The 18,503-nt window shown below is 45.5% G+C and overlaps 2 protein-coding genes across 3 annotated transcripts in view; one reads left to right on the forward strand and one right to left on the reverse strand.

The window, feature by feature from the left end:
- Positions 1 to 9,596, reverse strand: part of CDC73 (cell division cycle 73) — a 104,250-nt gene extending 94,654 nt beyond the window's left edge. The window contains exons 1-6 of the mRNA XM_033067299.1: positions 9,432 to 9,596; positions 3,862 to 3,967; positions 2,826 to 2,895; positions 1,761 to 1,823; positions 1,620 to 1,672; positions 1,208 to 1,296 (exon numbers count right to left, since the gene is read on the reverse strand). Coding sequence (XP_032923190.1) covers positions 1,208 to 1,296; positions 1,620 to 1,672; positions 1,761 to 1,823; positions 2,826 to 2,895; positions 3,862 to 3,967; positions 9,432 to 9,562 — 512 coding nt within the window. The 5' untranslated portion in view covers positions 9,563 to 9,596. The remainder of the gene's footprint in view (positions 1 to 1,207; positions 1,297 to 1,619; positions 1,673 to 1,760; positions 1,824 to 2,825; positions 2,896 to 3,861; positions 3,968 to 9,431) is intronic.
- Positions 9,597 to 14,532: 4,936 nt separating this feature from the next.
- Positions 14,533 to 17,670, forward strand: GLRX2 (glutaredoxin 2). 2 transcript variants are annotated; one of them, XM_033067174.2, is made up of 4 exons: positions 14,533 to 14,617; positions 15,531 to 15,600; positions 16,319 to 16,495; positions 17,008 to 17,670. In XM_033067174.2, the coding sequence occupies exons 1-4, from the start codon at positions 14,568 to 14,570 to the stop codon at positions 17,125 to 17,127; spliced, it is 417 nt and encodes a 138-aa protein (XP_032923065.1). In that variant the 5' UTR covers positions 14,533 to 14,567; the 3' UTR covers positions 17,128 to 17,670. The 2 variants fall into 2 exon arrangements, with proteins under 2 accessions (XP_032923065.1, XP_032923066.1); XM_033067175.2 differs by lacking the exon at positions 14,533 to 14,617 and adding an exon at positions 14,623 to 14,695.
- Positions 17,671 to 18,503: the final 833 nt, after the last annotated feature.

Raw genomic sequence — 18,503 nt, forward strand, 5'->3', positions numbered from 1 at the left:
ATATGGGCTTGGCATTGCTGTTTTGGCCATGTGAATCCAATTTGTGACAAAATACTCATAGTACTAACACAAAGACCATCCAAAAATCCCAGCTATACCAAACAAAAATAAAGAATCCAAACGTAAAGCACCTGGACCAACACCTTCATTTACAACAACATACAAATTTCAATTCCCTGTTATTTTTAGTGGATTACAGTTTTGTGTCCAGTCAACCAACCCCTGGCTGCTCCGAGGCTTTCAAAGCATTACTCTAAATCTTGGCTAAGGTGCAGTTATGTGGACTTGGTCCCTTGGAAGAAGAGGTACCTTCTAAAACCATGCAGTCCAGCAAACAGATGGTGGTAACCTTGTCCACACTAATCTGAGTTTGAGAGAACTCACTCGAGTCCAAGAGTGCAACACCTATGTGTGTTTGCTTTTAACTGTAAACACAGAATTGGGCTGTCAGAGAGCCCTACTGTTTTGCAGGTGAACTGAAGAACAAAAGATAAAGACTGAATTGCGCAATACTAACTGTCCATACCAAATTCACTATTACATGGGGTTGTGTTTTCTTTGAGAACACATGAAAAATTCAATGCAAGTACTGGTTGTGAAACATTCTCTTTCATGACTGTGTTATGGGAAAGGGAACTTGTTTGTGTTACTATTTGGTTCACAGCAGGGTCAACCATGGAGTTCAAACTTACCACCTGTAAATACTTTTTTAAAGGGGTCATCTTTTACATTCAGCATTAAAAGAACTGGTAACTAGAGAACAGAAACTAATTCAAACAATACTTGGTAACTCTCACTGCAGTATTACAAAGTCGTGATATACTCAGGGTAACATGCAGATTAATCATTTGTACAAAATCACAGGTACTTTTTGATTTGTTTCATTCTTATGCTTTCTAATCATGCTTCAGTCTGATTTTTTCCCCCATAGTTTCCTTTTAAGTACAGCTATATAAGAAATGGGAAAAAGTCATTCAAAATACATATTTTTCACGTAGTTAGTTACAATTATGGATTTCACAAATGCCTCAAACCCGCGTTGTCATAAGTGTTTCAAGGTCTGACAACTCAAACATTGAGAGTATCAACGAGAGGAGAAGTTCCACTGAGAGCTGCTGGACAGCAGTAAAACTGGCTGCTTTGAACAGCACAAGAATTGTTCTCCAGCCTGTAATGAAGCATTAGGCATAAGGAAAAGTAATCCCACCTGATCTGCTCTGTTTGCACGATGCCCTCTTTATGTCCTTCCAGCCGAGCTGCCAAGCGCTCCTTGTCGAGGCGCACACACTCTTCATCCTGGAAGGAACAGCCAGGTTTAACTTCTTGTGCATTTCCTTTTCCAATACCAATGTAGCTACAATTAAAGCTATTCAGAAGTATTTTCTTCACATTTGCAAGGACGATCTTTTTTCCATCATGATTTTTGATCTGGGCACTAGCATTAGGTGCAGAGCTATTGGAAGCCTCCTCAAGAACCACAATTCTCCAAGTCTAACTTCTAAGCCTTCCAGTTCCCATCCACATGAACAGAAGGACACCAAAGGAGAGGTAACAAAACAGACAAACACCCTAATTTACCTCCACCCCCAATTTGTATTGATGACAGTCTCTGTCATTACCTCTATTCTTGGTTTCTTTGCTTCTGCTAATATTTCATCTGCTGCTCTTTTAACTACAAGAAAAAGAGGACATTAAAAATGCAAGATTGTAGTAGATTTTTATACAACAAACCTCAATGTTATTTTTCAGTTAAACTGTACCTTGAGTGGATCGTTGAAGACCAATTTCAAGTGGAGCACTTCTATCTATGCTTGATGAGGTTGCTGCACACAAACAGAACATTCAGTTTAAATAGAAAATATTTGCAATAATATTTGGGTATCAAAAAAAGGACAACAGATGAACTGTAACAATGGAAACTCTACATACTATATAGCAAAGGTGGTCAAATGCTGGGACTGGAGTGGAATGGAGATATTCAGAACCTGACTGAATGTAAAGTTAAATCAGTTACTCAGGGACATTTGGCCTGTCTTGGAAAAGGGGATTGAATCAGATGACCTCTTCTGGTCAATTCCAACATAAATTAATCAATAATTCTATGATCTCTATATACCACTCATAAAAGAAAACAGAGTCACAATGAGAATAAGAACCTAGAATCAAGATCTACTGGTTTGTCTAGGGTTTTTTTTTTTTTTAAAAGACAACCTACTGATCCCTTTAATATATACATATATATAAAGTGATTTTACTCATCATATTACGGAAATAATCTCATATTCCAGGATACTTAAAGACCACCCACGAAACAGGGCATCTTACAAAGGTGAAATTTCTGTTTTTCTCAGAGAAATCTCTTTTGTCTGACTATTGTTAACAAAAAATTTAAGATGATGAAATGCTAGGCAAATCTGACAGACTGACAAAGCAGTGATTTAATATATTTTATTAAACTGAAGATTCCATCCCACACATTTCTTGCATTCAAGATCAATGTATTACTGAAAGCTTCCCATACTCTAGAGAAGGAAAAAGCAGCTAAGCATTCTAGCACATAATTAACAGTTAACAGGTTAACAGTAATAGTAATGCTAATCTCAAAACATGCATGTAGGAACACAGCTCCTATCTAAGCAAAACACTTAATTTAAGAACACAATTAAAACCAGAAGAAATAATAACTTGAGAAGTTTCAGTACATTCAGTTAAGATGCAACCTGCCTACTGTTTACCCAATCCTCCCCTCCTACCCCTCACTTGTGCCATGAATATGAAGCAGTAAAGAGCACTGTGTGTCCAAGTCAAAAGAACACATTACTCACATGTTTCCCCATTTAGGTATGCAAGCAAGTCTTTCCTATCAGGTCTTCTTACCACAGGAATGTTTTCAGTCTGAAAAGACAGCAGGTGTGACATTAAACTGTTCTTCCCTCTTGGAGAAGATTTTTCACTTTTACTGGAAACTACTCATTCACACAAAGACATGCCCATGTGTCCTGCCACCCAAGGAAGCTGAACTATCAAGCTTCAAGTGCAACCACATCCCAGAGGATGTTCAGCTACACAAAATTAAACCTGCTACGAAAATGAAAAAGAAGGCAGCCTTTTTCCTCCTCCCCTTCAAATTTGCAAATAAGATTCAGAACTAGCTTTTACCACAAACACACACACTCCTCTCTGCCAGGAGTCTGTGTTGATACATAGAAACCAAGTATCTCCATTGTGTTGCTCCAACACAGCATAGCTGTCTCAGGTAACAATGAAGCACAGGAAAAGATGAAGAGGGGCCTCCTAGAAAGCAGCTGAATGGAAATCAAAAGGATTTTTTAAAAATTCCTGTATCTTTAGTTGTAGGGCTTAACCAGTATTTTTTTAAATTGGATTGCTTACTTCCAAGTCCACTCCAAAGCTGTTCTGCTTTTCTCCATTCTGCAGATCCCTGCCATCTACAGCACTAAAGGATCATTTAGACTGGGATCATTCCACACAACAGATTGACGAAAGTACTCCTGAAATAGTTTAGTGCTGGAAACAACTAAGTCCATAGAATATCAAGATAAATGCTGCCATTACTGTTAATAATTGGTTGGCAAACCCTTGTTGTAAACATAATTTGGTGGTTTGAAGCGATATCTGTTAGGAAGTGGACTGCCAAGAAAAATACTCCACCCTGACAGGACCTGCCATGTGATCCTTCTGCAGAGGTGACTGTTTTTAAACACTCACACACTCTGCTGCATATCATTCTCTCTTTCCCCAGCTAAATTCATACACACAAGTGCTATTATCATTCCCTGAAAATAACTACACACATTCATCATGACAAGACAAAAATCACATTTTGTATGGTGTACTTACTGCAGCCCGACGGACATACACAGGATGGGAAAGGTGCACATTATTGAGCAGGAACAAGATGGAATCCAAAGTGTAGTACTCCCTGGGCTGGCCCTCCTTCCCTGTCCTGTAACACAGGAAAAGATTGTAACATTTAACTCCTCCATGTCTGTCTCAAGCACACTCTCTTTTTGAAGAGGTCTCTTTTCAGTTTAAAAAGCAAGCAGTTAATATTGTTATTAGGCTATTGCCAAACTAGTGAGCTCTCAATTGTGCTAAAAAATACAGGTGAAGGAGATGAGTTCTTGCAGCCTCTTTAATGAATGAATTATTAATTTATTAATGAATTATTAAAAAACTTCCCAAAATAATCCAAAATAAGAGCTGGATGTGTTGCAAAATAAACAAGCAAGATTTGGGAAATTGTAAGTACTCATTCCCCCCCATTCACACTATTTATTCTGATCATCAAAGGACTTTCTATCCTATGTGAGACAGTCAGAGAAACAGAACTTAAATAAAGTATTACATCATCTTCAGGTGCAACAGGTCAGAATTCTCAGCATTAGAGAAAGCTCAGTGAGAACTTGGGATATCTAAATTCCACAAAGTCTAGGGAGCAAAGGGTTCAAAATGAAAGATTAAAATAAGGAGTGACTACAAACTAATTACACACAAAACCAGCAAAACCCTGAAGGGTACAAAATCACAGTGAGCTCCCATACTGAAGTCAGACCACATCAGAGCAACACAACAGCATCAAGTCCAATCTCAGCTTTCAAACTTTGTTTCAAAGATACAGCTTTTAAGTCTAAAAGGGAACTTGTTCTGTGCAACCATTCACCAAAAAAATAACTTAAATAAAAAAAAACCACACCACACAAGGCCAAATAAATCCCTGGCTCAGTTTGGCTCCATGTACGTTGAACATAACTTCTCCCTCTCACACATTCACCCACTATGCTGTTACTACAAGATTTTGTAGGGGAAGCAATGCCTGTCCATGTTTTAAAAAACCCTACTCCATGAACACTCCAATTGCTCTGAGAAACAGACCTGGCAGCCAGGAAAGCAGCAAGAGCAGCAATTCCACTGCCCACCCCCACTCTGGGACCTGTCATAGCCAGCTCCAGGCAGGACAGGGATCCTCCACATTACCCAGTCCCTGCTCCTGACCAGCTGGCTCACCTTAAAGCCTGAGGAAGTCACCTCAAAATCAACCCAAAGCAATTCTCTGGTAGAAAATTTTCAACAAACAAGAGATTTCAGGAAGAAACCCTTCCTTTAAGAGTTTTCCCTCTAAGTACAGTGGCTTTACTCACAGCTCATCATCAGCACCAGAACACACAGCACAGAAGTGCCAACCTCACTGAGGGAAAGGAGAGGAAACAAAAAATACTCAGTCACAACTTTATGGAGCCTGAAAGAGCCACACAAAAAATCTACTAAATCAACAGAAGTGTAAGTCTGTTTTCTCATTACTGTGGATTTAATGCCAGCTACTGTTTTGCTTGTCATTACTTTTCTGAAATTAGCCAAGAGTGCCCAGTAACCTGTTCAGAACTTACTGTTAGCAGTAAAGTTCAAAACCTCACTTTCACAATGATGCCTGAGAAAACCAATATTAGAAAAACATGAAAAGGGATTCAGGATACCAAAATTGTACAATAAAAGGTCTATGGTACCACTGTCTCTTCTGAAAACTTGGCCTGCATGAGGTGGAGGGTGCCTGTACTTTTTGTTGCTGCAGAGGAAAGGGAGTAGACAGAGGACCTTTCTTTCAACTGCTCAGAAGCCAAAACTTGGCTTCACAACTACAGGCAGCCACCAGAACTGGATTCCTCAGCAAGGAACTGTTTGAACAAGCAGCAAAGCAGTAGGGATCTTTGATAAGGTGGTGTCTAAACATACTGGAAGCCCTAGCAGAAACAAAAGCTTCCTGCACACAGGCTTGGCTCCGAAGCAAAGCCATGATGTCACATGACACAGTTGTCACTTCATTTTAAAACAAACACTTCAGATTATCTTAGTTCAGAATAACTCATTATTCCTTTGAAGTGTGCCACATGCACTGAGCACGATAGAAAAGTCCAGCTGGTCATCTACTCAAGCTTTAACAATATCTAGCAATAAATGACAACATGTATTTAAAAAAAAAACAAATACTGAACCATTATCTATTAATTGAAAAAATACAATGTTACAAAGCCACAGGCATAGCCAAAGCTCAGCAGGGCACAGCTGGTACTTCATCACTTTAACCAGACACACAAGAACTCCCCATGCTCATTATGGCTCTAAGAGAATGTTTTATTAGGAGGACAAGATATTGCACATTAATGGGAAACCATCAGATGGACAAGCAGTTGCACACACGGAGAACACTTCAGCCTAAACTGACATTTCAACATCAGTGTGTGCTCCTGCTAAATAAACAGAGAACTAAAAACAGGCAGATCTGAAGGCAGTTTGCCTCATTCCATTTACAAACATCCAAAGTAGAAAAAGAAATTAATTCTGTTATCTCCCATATTCAGTTAAGGCATCAATTACTTAAGAAAAAAATTAAAATCTTAGGAGGCAGACCTCAACAAACCCAGTGACAATCATTAAAGCTAAAATACAAGGAAGAGTTTTATCTCTTACAACATAAACTCCAGCTTAAAAATGGAGAAAATGTTTATATAATAAGAGAGAGCAAGTTTCACCCGCTCATTTTTAATACCAGAAACTCTACTTCTTTCTCATCCATTCACCTTCCACCTGTGGGCACCAGGAATTTATTCATTTTTAACAGCTTTATTTCTTCTTTCCTGTTTCAAAGCCTTACGTTTTACAGGGGTATTGAGGACTTGTCTCTCATACACAAAACCAAGCAGAAATCTTCAAAAACACAAGACAAAGCATGCTGAGTATCACACAAGTGACAATACCCAGGGTCAGCTCTCACTGTTTAAAAGCTCAGCTGCATATCCAAGCCCCTTGACTAGGCAAACTAAGCAATAAATTTCTCAGCTAGACTGATTCCTTCCTTTGGTTTTGAAATAGATTCATTAATCACTCTTCAAGGCCCATAGGTCAAAACACACAAACCGCTTCATCTCAGACCACCTAGCATTTTTCTTGTGTCAGCAGGAGCAATTATTATCTGGAAACTAAACTGGATTAAAGTTACTTTCCGCCTCACTTTTTTTTTTTTTTCCCTCCAGGTTACCTTGAACTTGGCTTGATTCCTCAGACCAATTCCCTGTTAGGGTGATACTCGTGCTAGCAGAGAGAGAAGGCAATGCAGGGCAGCACTGCTGACTTCTGCCAGCGAAGCTGCTCGAGGAGCCACAGCTAAATGTCTCATGGGACTACTTCTAATTCTAGCAGGGACAAATGCCACTGCTGCTCCTCAGCCTAGCATTACTCTCTTCAGGCTGGAGATGGAATTACATCAACTATACCGTGGACACCTAAAACAGAACTCTAGGTTTGTTCTGTTAAAGACTAAGCTACCAACACCTGCCCAGTGCAAGTATAATTTAGATCCCGGCAAGTGACCTAAATATAAAATGGTTTGAAACTTGAAAGTTTTTGAAAAGTTCCTCCTGAGTGTGGCAATTACCTAAATTAGCAGCTCCTAAAGTGTGGCGTTCAAGCTACTGAGCATGGCTTGTAGAACTGGTCTCATTTTTACAGTGTCTTCAATTTAAAGCTGAGACATGCAAAATGCCACAGTGGTTGACAAGAACTGAGAGCAGCCTGATCCTATCAAAAGCTCAAAAGCCACTGGTCTAAACCAAGATTAACTAACTCACCTCAACCAAACCAAAGAAGAAAACCCCTCAAATTCTAACACACATTCACCCCAGGAGGTGAGTGTGTGGTGGAACATGTGTGAGCATGTCACTCACAGCTCTGACAAGGAGGAGCTGCTGCTGTGCTCAGAGAATCCTCTGCTCACCCACACATCCTTCTTGACTAGGAAGATAAACTGTACATAGCAAAGTTTGCTCTTTAGGTTTTTGGTAACAATTTCAGGTCTAATCCAAGCTCTCCTGAGCACTAGGATAGGGCTGGCACACCAGTTTCTTGTTCCCTGCAGAAGGGCAATGAAACTTGTTTGTCTACTTAACCACTACCTGTTAGCACTAGGGAAAAGCAACTTGCAGCAAGGAAACCACCACAACTGTCTACACATTGCCCAGCAAAAACACAGCCAAGACTTCTAACTGCTTATCCAAATATTCCTCTTCCTCTGTAGCCTACACACCAGTGTCCCCCACTCAGCCAGGAAGCACAAATAACTCCAAAAGTTGGTTTCTGAAAGCCTTGAAACAGTTAATGAAAGAGTACATTTCTAGCAATATATAAAGTACAAAGTAAAATCAGCAAGAAAAAGTCCACCTACAACTGAAGATAAGCAAGTAGGCTTATTTCCTTTCTCTCTCTCAATCTAAGGGTAATAAAAGCCACATCATAATTATGAGACAAAAAAAAAAAAAAAAAAAAATTCCTGGTCAGACTTAACTACAGGTTCAGGGGTTTTTTTTGAGAAAACTGCAGGTACTTCTGTTTTTCCACAAAGGTTCACAAATAACATGTCCTCTTTGATCAATACTTGAGCTTTAACAAGAAGCATTTTTCCCTCTTAAGTTTGAAAAAGATTCATTGGAACCCTTCTAGTGAGGACACCAAGAAACAAGCAGCTGCTAAATACGGAAAGGCAAACAAAAAACTCCTTTGCAATGCAAGCAATCCATACTATAGCAGGAAATTCAACAGGTAAAAACCCTCATTTTCTACAAGCTTTCTAAAACCATTTTATTTTATCTTATACAATCATTAAAACCACATAAACACTCTCTCTACTTGTTTATTAGATAAGACCAACTAGGAAACAGCCTGCACCGGCTCCTGCCGAGGAAGAGGCCTCAGGTGGGGGCAGAGCACCTGCACAGCCCATCACAGGCAGCGTCGGTCTGGACCTCGCTGGCTTTATTCCGGTGCATCAAAGCTCCAGGAGAAGAGAAGCAGCCCCGACAAGCCAAGGCAGCAGAATCACAGACTACGCCGAGTGGGAAGGGACCCATCAGGATCACCCACTGCAACTCCTGGCCCCGTGCACAATACCCCAAGAATCCCACGATGTGCCCGAGAGCGTTGTCCGGACAACAACACAACGCCTCTTTTTCACCAAACACCCGGAAAAACTTGAGAGAAGCTGCCTCCAGCCATCTCATCGCATGAGTCTGCAGGACGCGGGCACGGACAGGAGCGCCGAGAGCCGAGGAACGGCCCGGCCCCGGTTCCGCGGCTCTCCCGGCCCCAGGCAGGACCTGGGAACGTTCCCGAAGGGAGCGGCGAGCGCTCCCTGCCCGGCCGGGCTGCCAGCGGACAGGGATCGCCCACGGGACAGCCGGGCAGGGCGCCGGGGCCCCGAGGCCCTGCGTGAGGCGGCACCAGCCCGCCCGATCCCACCCGCCTCGCCACCTGCAGAGCGCCCGCGGGGCCAAGGACGGCGGGACCCCCGTCCCCGCTGCCCGGGCGCAACTTCGGGGCAACTTCTCCCCCCGCACGCCCCTTCCCCCGGCCGCGTCGCTCACCCCCAGATGACATAGTTGGTCTTGACATTCTTGGGCCAGGAGAACTCTCCGAAGATCACCTCGTCGCCCTTGACCACGATCTCCTTCTTCTGCGTGTTGTACTGCCGCAGCACGCTCAGCACGTCCGCCATCTTCGCCCGGCCGCCACCGCTCCGGCCGCCGCCGCCCGCCGCAGGACCCCGCCGGCGCGCCCCGGGCTGCCCGCCGCGAATGCCTGAGCCAACGCCGCCGCGCCGCCCACTCGGAGCGACGCCGGACGCGTTGCCACGGGAGCGACGTGAGCCCGCCCCGGGGGGCGGGGCCAGAGGGGCGGGAGGCCACGCCCCCTTTGCCTCACGGCGGGCGCGTGCCTGGTGCCGCCCTCATGGCGGGGCGGCGTGTGTGGGAGTCGCTTTTACCCTGCTGAGCGCTCAGAGCTTTCTTGTGTTTTATGTGAAATTAGAGCCTTTGCACACCATCACTGCTTATGTTTATCGGCGCTGCTTCTCCTCTCTGGAGCTTTGATGCTGCCGGGTGTCCGCCGAGTCACGGCGCGGGGCGCTGGGATGGTTTGGGTGAGGGTAACGAGGAGTTCCGAAGAGGTTTTAGAGGTGCTGGAAGGGGGTTGGTGTGCTAACGGGGTTTTAGGGGTGCTGGGATGGACTTGGCGATGCTAATGGGGTTTTACAGGGTGCTGGTTGGAATTGAAGATGCTAACGGAGTTTTACAGGGTGCTAAAGCACAACTAAAAAGGGTTTCGGGGGTGTTGAGGTTTGTGGGAAGATTGGGGATGTTAGGATAGTATGTACTACACTGGGAGGAGTTTTCGTGGGGCTAAAGGGATTTTAGAGGGTACTCAAAGGGATTTGGGGTTCTAGTGGGGCTTTAGCGTGTGCTGGGATGGTGTGAGAGAGCAAAAGTGGATTTGGGGGTGCTGAGGAGGATTGGGGGCGCTGGGATGGTGTGCTGGGGTACTAACAGTGGTTTTAGTGACACTAGAGAGGCTTTAAAGGGCCCTGAGAGGGGTTTTGGGGTGGTAAGAGGGTTTTGTATCATTACAGCCCTGCAGCACGTGGTTGGTATCAGCTGGGACAGCACGGACACAGGAATACCTCAAGGCAGCAGTGTGAAAGGACCAGAGGGAACAGCAGGAAGCAGCATCAGTGAAGTTTATGCTGGACATCAGGAAAAGGTTCTTCACACAGAAGGTGGTCAGGCTCCCCCAGGGTAGTGGTCATGGTCCCAAGCCTGCCAAAGCTCCAGAAGCTTTTGAGCAATGTTTTCAGACAGATGGTGGGATTACTGGGGTGTCCTGTGCAGGGACAGGAGCTCGAGTCCTTGATCCTTGAGGGTCCCTTCCAGCCCAGGATATTCTGTGACTCTATGATTCTCTCAGGCACTGTGCATACATCTCACTCTGCAGGCTGGAGAGAAAATCTCCTGTATCCTGGATATAAATCTGGGTTTTAAAAAGATAGAAAAGCCCCTGCTTTATCAATCACAGAAATGTCCTTTAATTCTGATACAAATAAGCCATCAAAAGACCATAGCAAAATAAAGGTCATTAGGAAAATGTTGCCTGTCAATCTGAAGAAGGACAAGCAGTAATGCCATGGAGCACATCCTAGGGTTACCTTGCAGAATTTGGGATCTCAGAGCTCAGTTTGCTCTGTTTGCTCACCTGCACAGCTGCAGCTGGCACGTGCTCTCTGCATGTTCCAGGTTAATTTCTTCTGCTCAAACACACGAAAACTGGGAGCACAACATTCCCAGCAGAACCAAACAAACTGGTACCCCCTGGGGAATACTGATTGCAGGATTTGAGGCCCCAAAGCAAGCTCTCATCATGACTTATTTTAACCTTTGATGCTCATGATTTTCTTAACACCCTCCAACACTGGCAGAAAACATTATTCCATCTTAAATTTGCAAAAGGCAGAACTGGGTCATTTTTCTTCTTGTAATATGTGCTGAGACTGACAGACTAAAAGCCAACAGCCTATAGAATTCCCTGTTTCAATATATTAGTGATACCCCTATCTGTGTCAGCATGCAGAGCACCACAAGTGTATTTAAAACAATTCAGATATGGTATTGAAATAGTCTAGCACACAAATATGTACCACAACACCCAGTAACATGGTGAATTATACCAATCACTGCCAATATTTATTTGTCAATGCATGTAGAGCACTATTTATGTGTTCAGAAGACAAAGCCATAATGAATAAACAATATAATTTCCTGAACTGGATTTGGAATTTTTACTGGAGCTACAGCTCATGAAAATTGGAGCAGGACTTGAGTGCTTCCAGCAGGCCAAGTCCCATTTCCATGCCTCATCCAAATCCCCAGTGTATCCCCTAAACCAGTGCTACCTCTTCAGAAACACAACCTGTACATGTGCTGCACTACAAGTAATGCTTCTTTTCAGTGAGGCACACAGTCACTGCATTACAATGACACCAGAAAGCCCCTCATTTCAATTCTGCTCCAATCTGCTGCTCAGGGAGCAGGGAATGCTGCAGTGCACAGTCAGCTGCACACATGGCTGCAAAGAGATTTATTTTCAAGTTTCCACAAAATGTTGCAGTTCTGGTTTCCTTTTTCATTTAAGGCTGCCTTCACTGGGGAGAACACTGAAAAAGCAAGCTGAGCAGGGAGGGTGTGCATTGGCAGTAGTCCAGCAGGGACAAGCTGGCTGCACCCTTAGGAGCAGGATCCCTGCAGGAGCTCCATGTGCTGCTCTGGGAGGAGGGAACAAAGCAGGGAGCAGCATGGAGCGAGTTTGTCTCGCCCTGCTGAAATCAATGCAGGTATGAAACAAAGGATGGAGCAGCACAGAGGTGCTGTGGTCATGCTCTGGCAGGCACAATGCAGGTAGCAGGAGCTAAGCCAAAGGAATGACCCAAACCATGACCCAGCTTTGGGTCAATAACCCCCATATGTGCTCATGGCTAAAATCAAACTGCACTTAAGCGAGAAATTGTGTCAGCCCTAACTTCACCCGCTCCTGTCACTCACTGAAAACAATATAAATACAGCTTTAGTGGTGAGGGAGGTGAGAGGCTCCATCTCGGTATCCTGGCACTGACAGAGGGCTGTACCTGTCTCCTCAGGGACACCTACAGGGTAAGACTCCAGCTCAGCTATACCGGGTGCTTGCTCAGGAAATCCAGAAAGCCAACCTGTGTTTGTGACCATATCTTAGTGCTACTTTGGCATGTCTCAACTGAACGTGCTTGTGGCTGGCTGTATTGTTCATATTTCATGTGCTCACACACCCTTGTGCACACAGGGTACTCACCACCAGCACAGAACCACAGAGTGGGCAGGATTGGAGGGAACTCCAAAGATCATCTCACTGCAGTGCCACACCAGCTCTGCACGTCTGCTGCTGAATTGGCCATGGCTCATAGACATCAGGGGTAAGTTCATTTAAGATTAATCAACATCCAGAAAGAAGATACAAAGATGCATCACGCATGAACACATATTCCCTTTTTTTATGGCTACATGTGAGCAGAACCAAACCAGTACTGCATTTCCTTGCAGTATTTTTTAAAACATAGAGTTGAGCACTGAACAGTGACCCAGAGGACAATTCACCCTCTCAACTAAGAGGGGGATAGAAAAGTTTCTCCACTACTGAAATATTTGTGCAGACAACAGAGGGGATACTCAGAGGGGATACTCAGAGGGCATTCCACAGAAGTGCTCTGCCAAGGACACGTATTTGACCAGGCTCCACAGCAAGCTATGTGGGGATGAAATACCAGAATATTGCTGAACAGATTTTACTGGGCAGACTGAGGAAATAAAAAAAAACCTCTCCACATAAAGTAAAACTTCCACTACTTTTTTTCCCAGGAGCCACTAAAAACATTCCACACATGACATGATTAGCCAACTCTGCTAAGACAGCTTCCCAGGTACCAGGAGGAGTTCTTCATCCCCTACACATTATTTACTCCGTTCCCAACGCTCCTGTTTCACAGGTCAGTTTCTGACTGAAGAACTGCAAAGAGGAAAGAAAGGTGAGGAAGAACAGGCAACAGAAACAGAGGAGATTTAAAGTAAGTTTTACATTGGACAAAGCAAAGGCACCACCAAAACTCCTGCATCTGGAAGCCGGCCAGGCAGGAGACCAAATGTCCCCAATTTCCCCAGCACCAGGAGCAGCTCTGGGGACTCTGGGAAATCCAGCCCTTCCTTACACCTCTGTGACCCGTGCTGGGAAAGCTGCCCCATTCCATGCTGTCCCTGTGCGTCCCTGTGCTCTCCCTGTACTGTTCCTGTGCCATCCCCTTGCTGTCCCTGTGCTGTCCCTGTGCCATCCCCATGCTGTCCCTGTGTGGCCCTGTGCTCTCCCTGTTCTGTCCCTGTGCCGTCCCTGTTCCATCCCCATGCTCTCCCTGTACTGTCCCTGCGTGTCCGTGTGCCATCCCCATGGTGTCCCTGTACTGTCCCTGTGCTGTCTCTGTGTGTCCCTGTGCGATCCCCTTGCTGTCCCCATAGTGTCCCTGTGCCATCCCCTTGATGTCCCTGTACTTTGCCTGTGTGTCCCTGTGCTGTCCCTGTGCTGTCCCTGTACTGTTCCTGTGCTCTCCCCTTGCTGTCCCCCTGCTGTCCCTGCGCTGTCCTTGTGCTCTCCCCACGCTATCCCTGTGTGTCCCTGTGCTGTCCCTGTGCTGCCCCCATGCTCTCCCCTTGCTGTCCCTGTGCTCTCCCCACGCTGTCCCTGTGTGTCCCTGTGCTGTCCCCCTGCTGTCCCTGCGCTGTCCCTGTGCTCTCCCCGCGCTGTCCCTGCGCTGTCCCTGTGCTCTCCCCGCGCTGTCCCTGTGCTCTCCCCGCGCTGTCCCTGTGCTGTCCCCCTGCTGTCCCTGCGCTGTCCCTGTGCTCTCCCCGCGCTGTCCCTGTGCTCTCCCCGCGCTGTCCCTGTGCTGTCCCCCTGCTGTCCCTGCGCTGTCCCTGTGCTCTCCCCGCGCTGTCCCTGTGCTCTCCCCGCGCTGTCCCGGTGCGGTGCCTGCGCTGCTGGCGCTCCCGGCGCACCGGCAGCGCTGCGGGCAGCCCCGCGAGGCGGCGCGGGGGCCTGACAGGAGCGGTGTCGGACCGCCGTGAGGACTGAGGGGAGCGCCGCCCCTTCCTGCTGGCGCCATGGCCCTGCAGGGGGCGCTGCGCCGGGCGGCGGCGGCTCTGGGGGGGCGGTGAGTGCGGGCCGGGGGCACCGGGCCGGGACCGGGACCGGGATAACGAGCGGGATCGGGACACGGATAGAGATATGGGTCGGCACTGGGACTGGGATAAAGATAAGGATCGGGATCGGGACACGGAGAGCGATAGGGATCGGAACCAGGACTGGGAATGGGACTGGGATAACGATCGAGATCGGGACACGGGTGGAGATAGGGACCGAGACCAGGACTGGGATTAGGGTCGGGACAGGGACCAGGACCGAGACCGGGACTGGGAGATCGTCAGGGTTCGGGATCGGGATGAGGATAGGGATCAGGGTGAGGACAGAGATCAGGGTGAGCACAGGGATCAGGGTGAGCACAGGGATCAGGGTGAGCACAAGGATCAGGGTGAGCACAGGGATCAGGATCAGCACAGGGATTGGGATCAGCACAGGGATTGGGATGAGGACAGGGATCAGGGTTAGCACAGGGATTGGGATGAGGACAGGGATCAGGGTTAGCACAGGGATTGGGATGAGGACAGGGATCAGGGTTAGCACAGGGATCAGGATCACACAGGGATCGGGATGAGCACAGGGCTCGGAGCGGGCGGGGTGCGGGTGTCCCGGCAGGGCAGGGAGCGCGGGGCCGCTGCCGGAGTGTCACACGCGGTGTCACAGGTGTGTCACACGTGTGTCTCACGTGTGTGTGTGTGGCTGTGGCCGGCGCCCGGAGCGTTTCCCTGTAACGGCCCCGCCGGGCTGTTCCGCAGCCGCTCCCATCGCGCTGCTCCCCTTCCCCGCAGGCACCCAGGGAGCTGCGGGGCTGCAGGTGCTGCGGCTCAAGGGAACTTGCGTGGGGAACTCAGTTAAATATCCAAACGAAGCAGGGTAACGTGGCGTTTCTTTGAAGGCTCGAATATCTGTCTGTCACTTCTTTTTAGTTCTAGAATGGGGAACAGCCTCACCGCTTCTGTAGGATTGTCTAATGATGCTGCTGTGAATCAAATACAGGTAGCATTATTTATGTTGCTTTTACTGATTTTTAGCATTTATAAAAGCCAGTTACTTCAAACCCTTTCTTATTTATACAAAGAAATAGTGTAAATAGTTCTGCCTGTTGAACCTGTTCCATGTTTATTATGGTTATCAGGTTGTGCTGGCAGTTTTGTTTATCCACAGCCCTGGATCCTGATCTTCCTAGGCTGTAATAAAAAACCCATTCTATGGTTTTTTCCAGACCTCTACTCAAATTCAGTGTTGCTGTTGACACTGGGGAGGGAACTTTGTAAAATTACTGATATCAAGTAAAGTCAAATATTTTAAAGAATTTTTAAAAAATAAATTTAGTGATAGTAAATGATAGCCTGAAATCCCTTTGAATTTAAAGTGATAAGGGTGTATCTTCTGCCCACTGCTTTTGGTTGCTCTGCTTGCCACTGGCATATCCCAAGTGCCTTACAGAGAGAGAAAACTGTCCTAAACAATTTAGGGGGATGCAGGGAGTTGGGCAGACTGCAGAGCAGAGTTGTACCACACACTCCACCATCCTTGAGCTCAGTTTGGAGCCAGGTGCAGGTCAAACCTGCCTTCAGAGGTGCCAGCAGAGATTTTCCTGTGTTTGCTACTCTAGCAGCAGGTTTTTAACTTGTGTCTTACTTTCATGACTGTTCAGTAGTGCCCAAAGTGCTTGGGCTTGAAGCTCGCTGACTTCTCTCTTTTGAGCACGCAGGACATTGTTTCACACAACTGTGTGGTGATTTTCTCTAAAACAACGTGCCCATACTGCAGAATGGCAAAAGAGCTGTTTGAGGGTTTGAATGTGAATTACACAGCTGTGGAACTGGACGCAAATACAAACGGAAGGCAGTTGCAGGATGTTCTGGAACAGATGACTGGTGGCAGAACAGTGAGTATATTCTCTTACACAGAACAAGTAACAGCTTGGGCTACACACATCACTCTGGGGTTATACCATGGCAAGTCCCTAGTTGTTTTGTGGCAGTTAAATTTGGGATACAAGCTCCTGAATACTGCAGGAAGGTTCTGTCTCTTCTTCTAGAACCCCTCTGGCTATCCCTCAGAGTCAATCTTTTGCCATACTGCCACTGAAATGACTGGAGTATCAATGCCATTTTTAATTTGTATATTAAAACCATTGTGTTTATCACTTGTATTTTATTTTATGTAGTCTCACTTGATGCAATTACTGGAATTTATTACAATCACCCACACAGTGACTTCATCCCACTTTCAAGGGGCACGTGAAGTTTCCCATCTCTGTAAATACTCTGGAGAAGTATGGGTTGTACACTACTATTATACACACAATAATTGTGTGTACTGGAGTCCACATGGGCTTGCTTGAATATTTGCCTTTTTTCTAAGAAGTGACTAATACAAATTTTGTTTTCTTGATAGGTCCCAAGAGTGTTTATCAATGGGACTTGTGTTGGAGGTGCCACAGATACTCAAAAGCTTCACAAGGAAGGCAAACTGCTTCCTTTAATTAATCAGTGTCAAATGAAAGCAAATTACTGAGCAACCATCTCTAGCTTAGCTTCGTCTTCCTTTGCATGAACAGAATGTCAGATGAATTGAGAAGATCACAGACACATGGCACAAGCTGCACTCAACAACCTCCAACCATGGCTTTCTGAATTACAAATCACTCTGACAGACTTTATGGACTTGGTGAATTACTTGGCGTCCTTGCCTCAGCTTTCCCACAACCCAGATGGTCATTAGCAAACGTTATGTAACTCTTGGGGTTCTTAGTGAGACAGTGATGTCATTACAGGGTGAGTACATCCTGCTCCAAGGAAGTCCAGGCTCTGCAAAAACAATCCTGTGGGTTTTGCTGCACATTAGTTTGCTTTCTAGCTTTGTCTCAATAAATTGTCGGTTTAATTTAACGGTTTCTTTAAATATAATTGTCAGTCAAACTGAAGTGAAAAGCAAACCCAGTCTGTAGTGATATTGGTGTGTGCATGCCTGCCTCTCTTGTATTCCAGTGCCTGATCACCCAGCTCCCAGTGTGTGTCCAATGGAACAGAAAAGGGAATAAAGATTCTGGCAGCTTTAGAGAGTGACAGCTTTCATCATTACTCTGCACTGTGAGGTGTCAGTCTGTACTGCCATCCAGGCATGTCCTCCCAGGGGGGCCAGGCAGCCCAGGCACTCAGCTGCAGCTGCACACCAGGGTACAACCAATGCAACAACAGCATGAAACGTAAGACCAAGTGAAGCAGGTCTAAAATGCATAGAGTTTATTTAGTACTTAAGTTCTACAGTCAGAATGCAGTTTACTAGCCATTTTAACTCTCAGTTACATGTCTAAGAGAAATTATTAAAATTCCATAGTTTCAGTACAATGTACATCCAAAGCCAGACCAGGCAATGCCAAGACTCTTGGTTATTTCAAAGAAGTTCATATGCAAGTAGAAAATTACATCCCATTCTTCAGTCAAAGGGACCATTACACAACTAAAGGTGCACATATTAGAATAAAATCGTTAGTCAATTAATTTTTTACTCACTTTTTGTGAATTAAGACTCCTGTTATTTCCATTGCTTTCAGCATTGCATGTACCTAAACTACTTTTTCCCCTCAAGGGAAAAAAACATCAATCTTTAATTCCAGCTAACTAGGATGGCAAGAGTATCATTTAAACTTGACAGCTTCATTTTTGTGATGCAAGTTTGAACTAAGTTTAAACTGCATCATTTGTAGAAAGTCTTCAGTATACAGTTGTGCATCTTTAATATGTAATCAGCTAGTTCAACACACTGACCTTGTTTCATTTTAATTATTGCAGTTTACTGTATGGTGCTAGGACACAGTAATCAAGGTAAACACACAGATGTGCATCTCTCTGAATTTACACTTAATAAAGCAATTTATTTTGCACATGCAG

Source organism: Catharus ustulatus, chromosome 9, assembly GCF_009819885.2.
Source record: "Catharus ustulatus isolate bCatUst1 chromosome 9, bCatUst1.pri.v2, whole genome shotgun sequence".
NCBI lineage: Eukaryota > Metazoa > Chordata > Aves > Passeriformes > Turdidae > Catharus > Catharus ustulatus.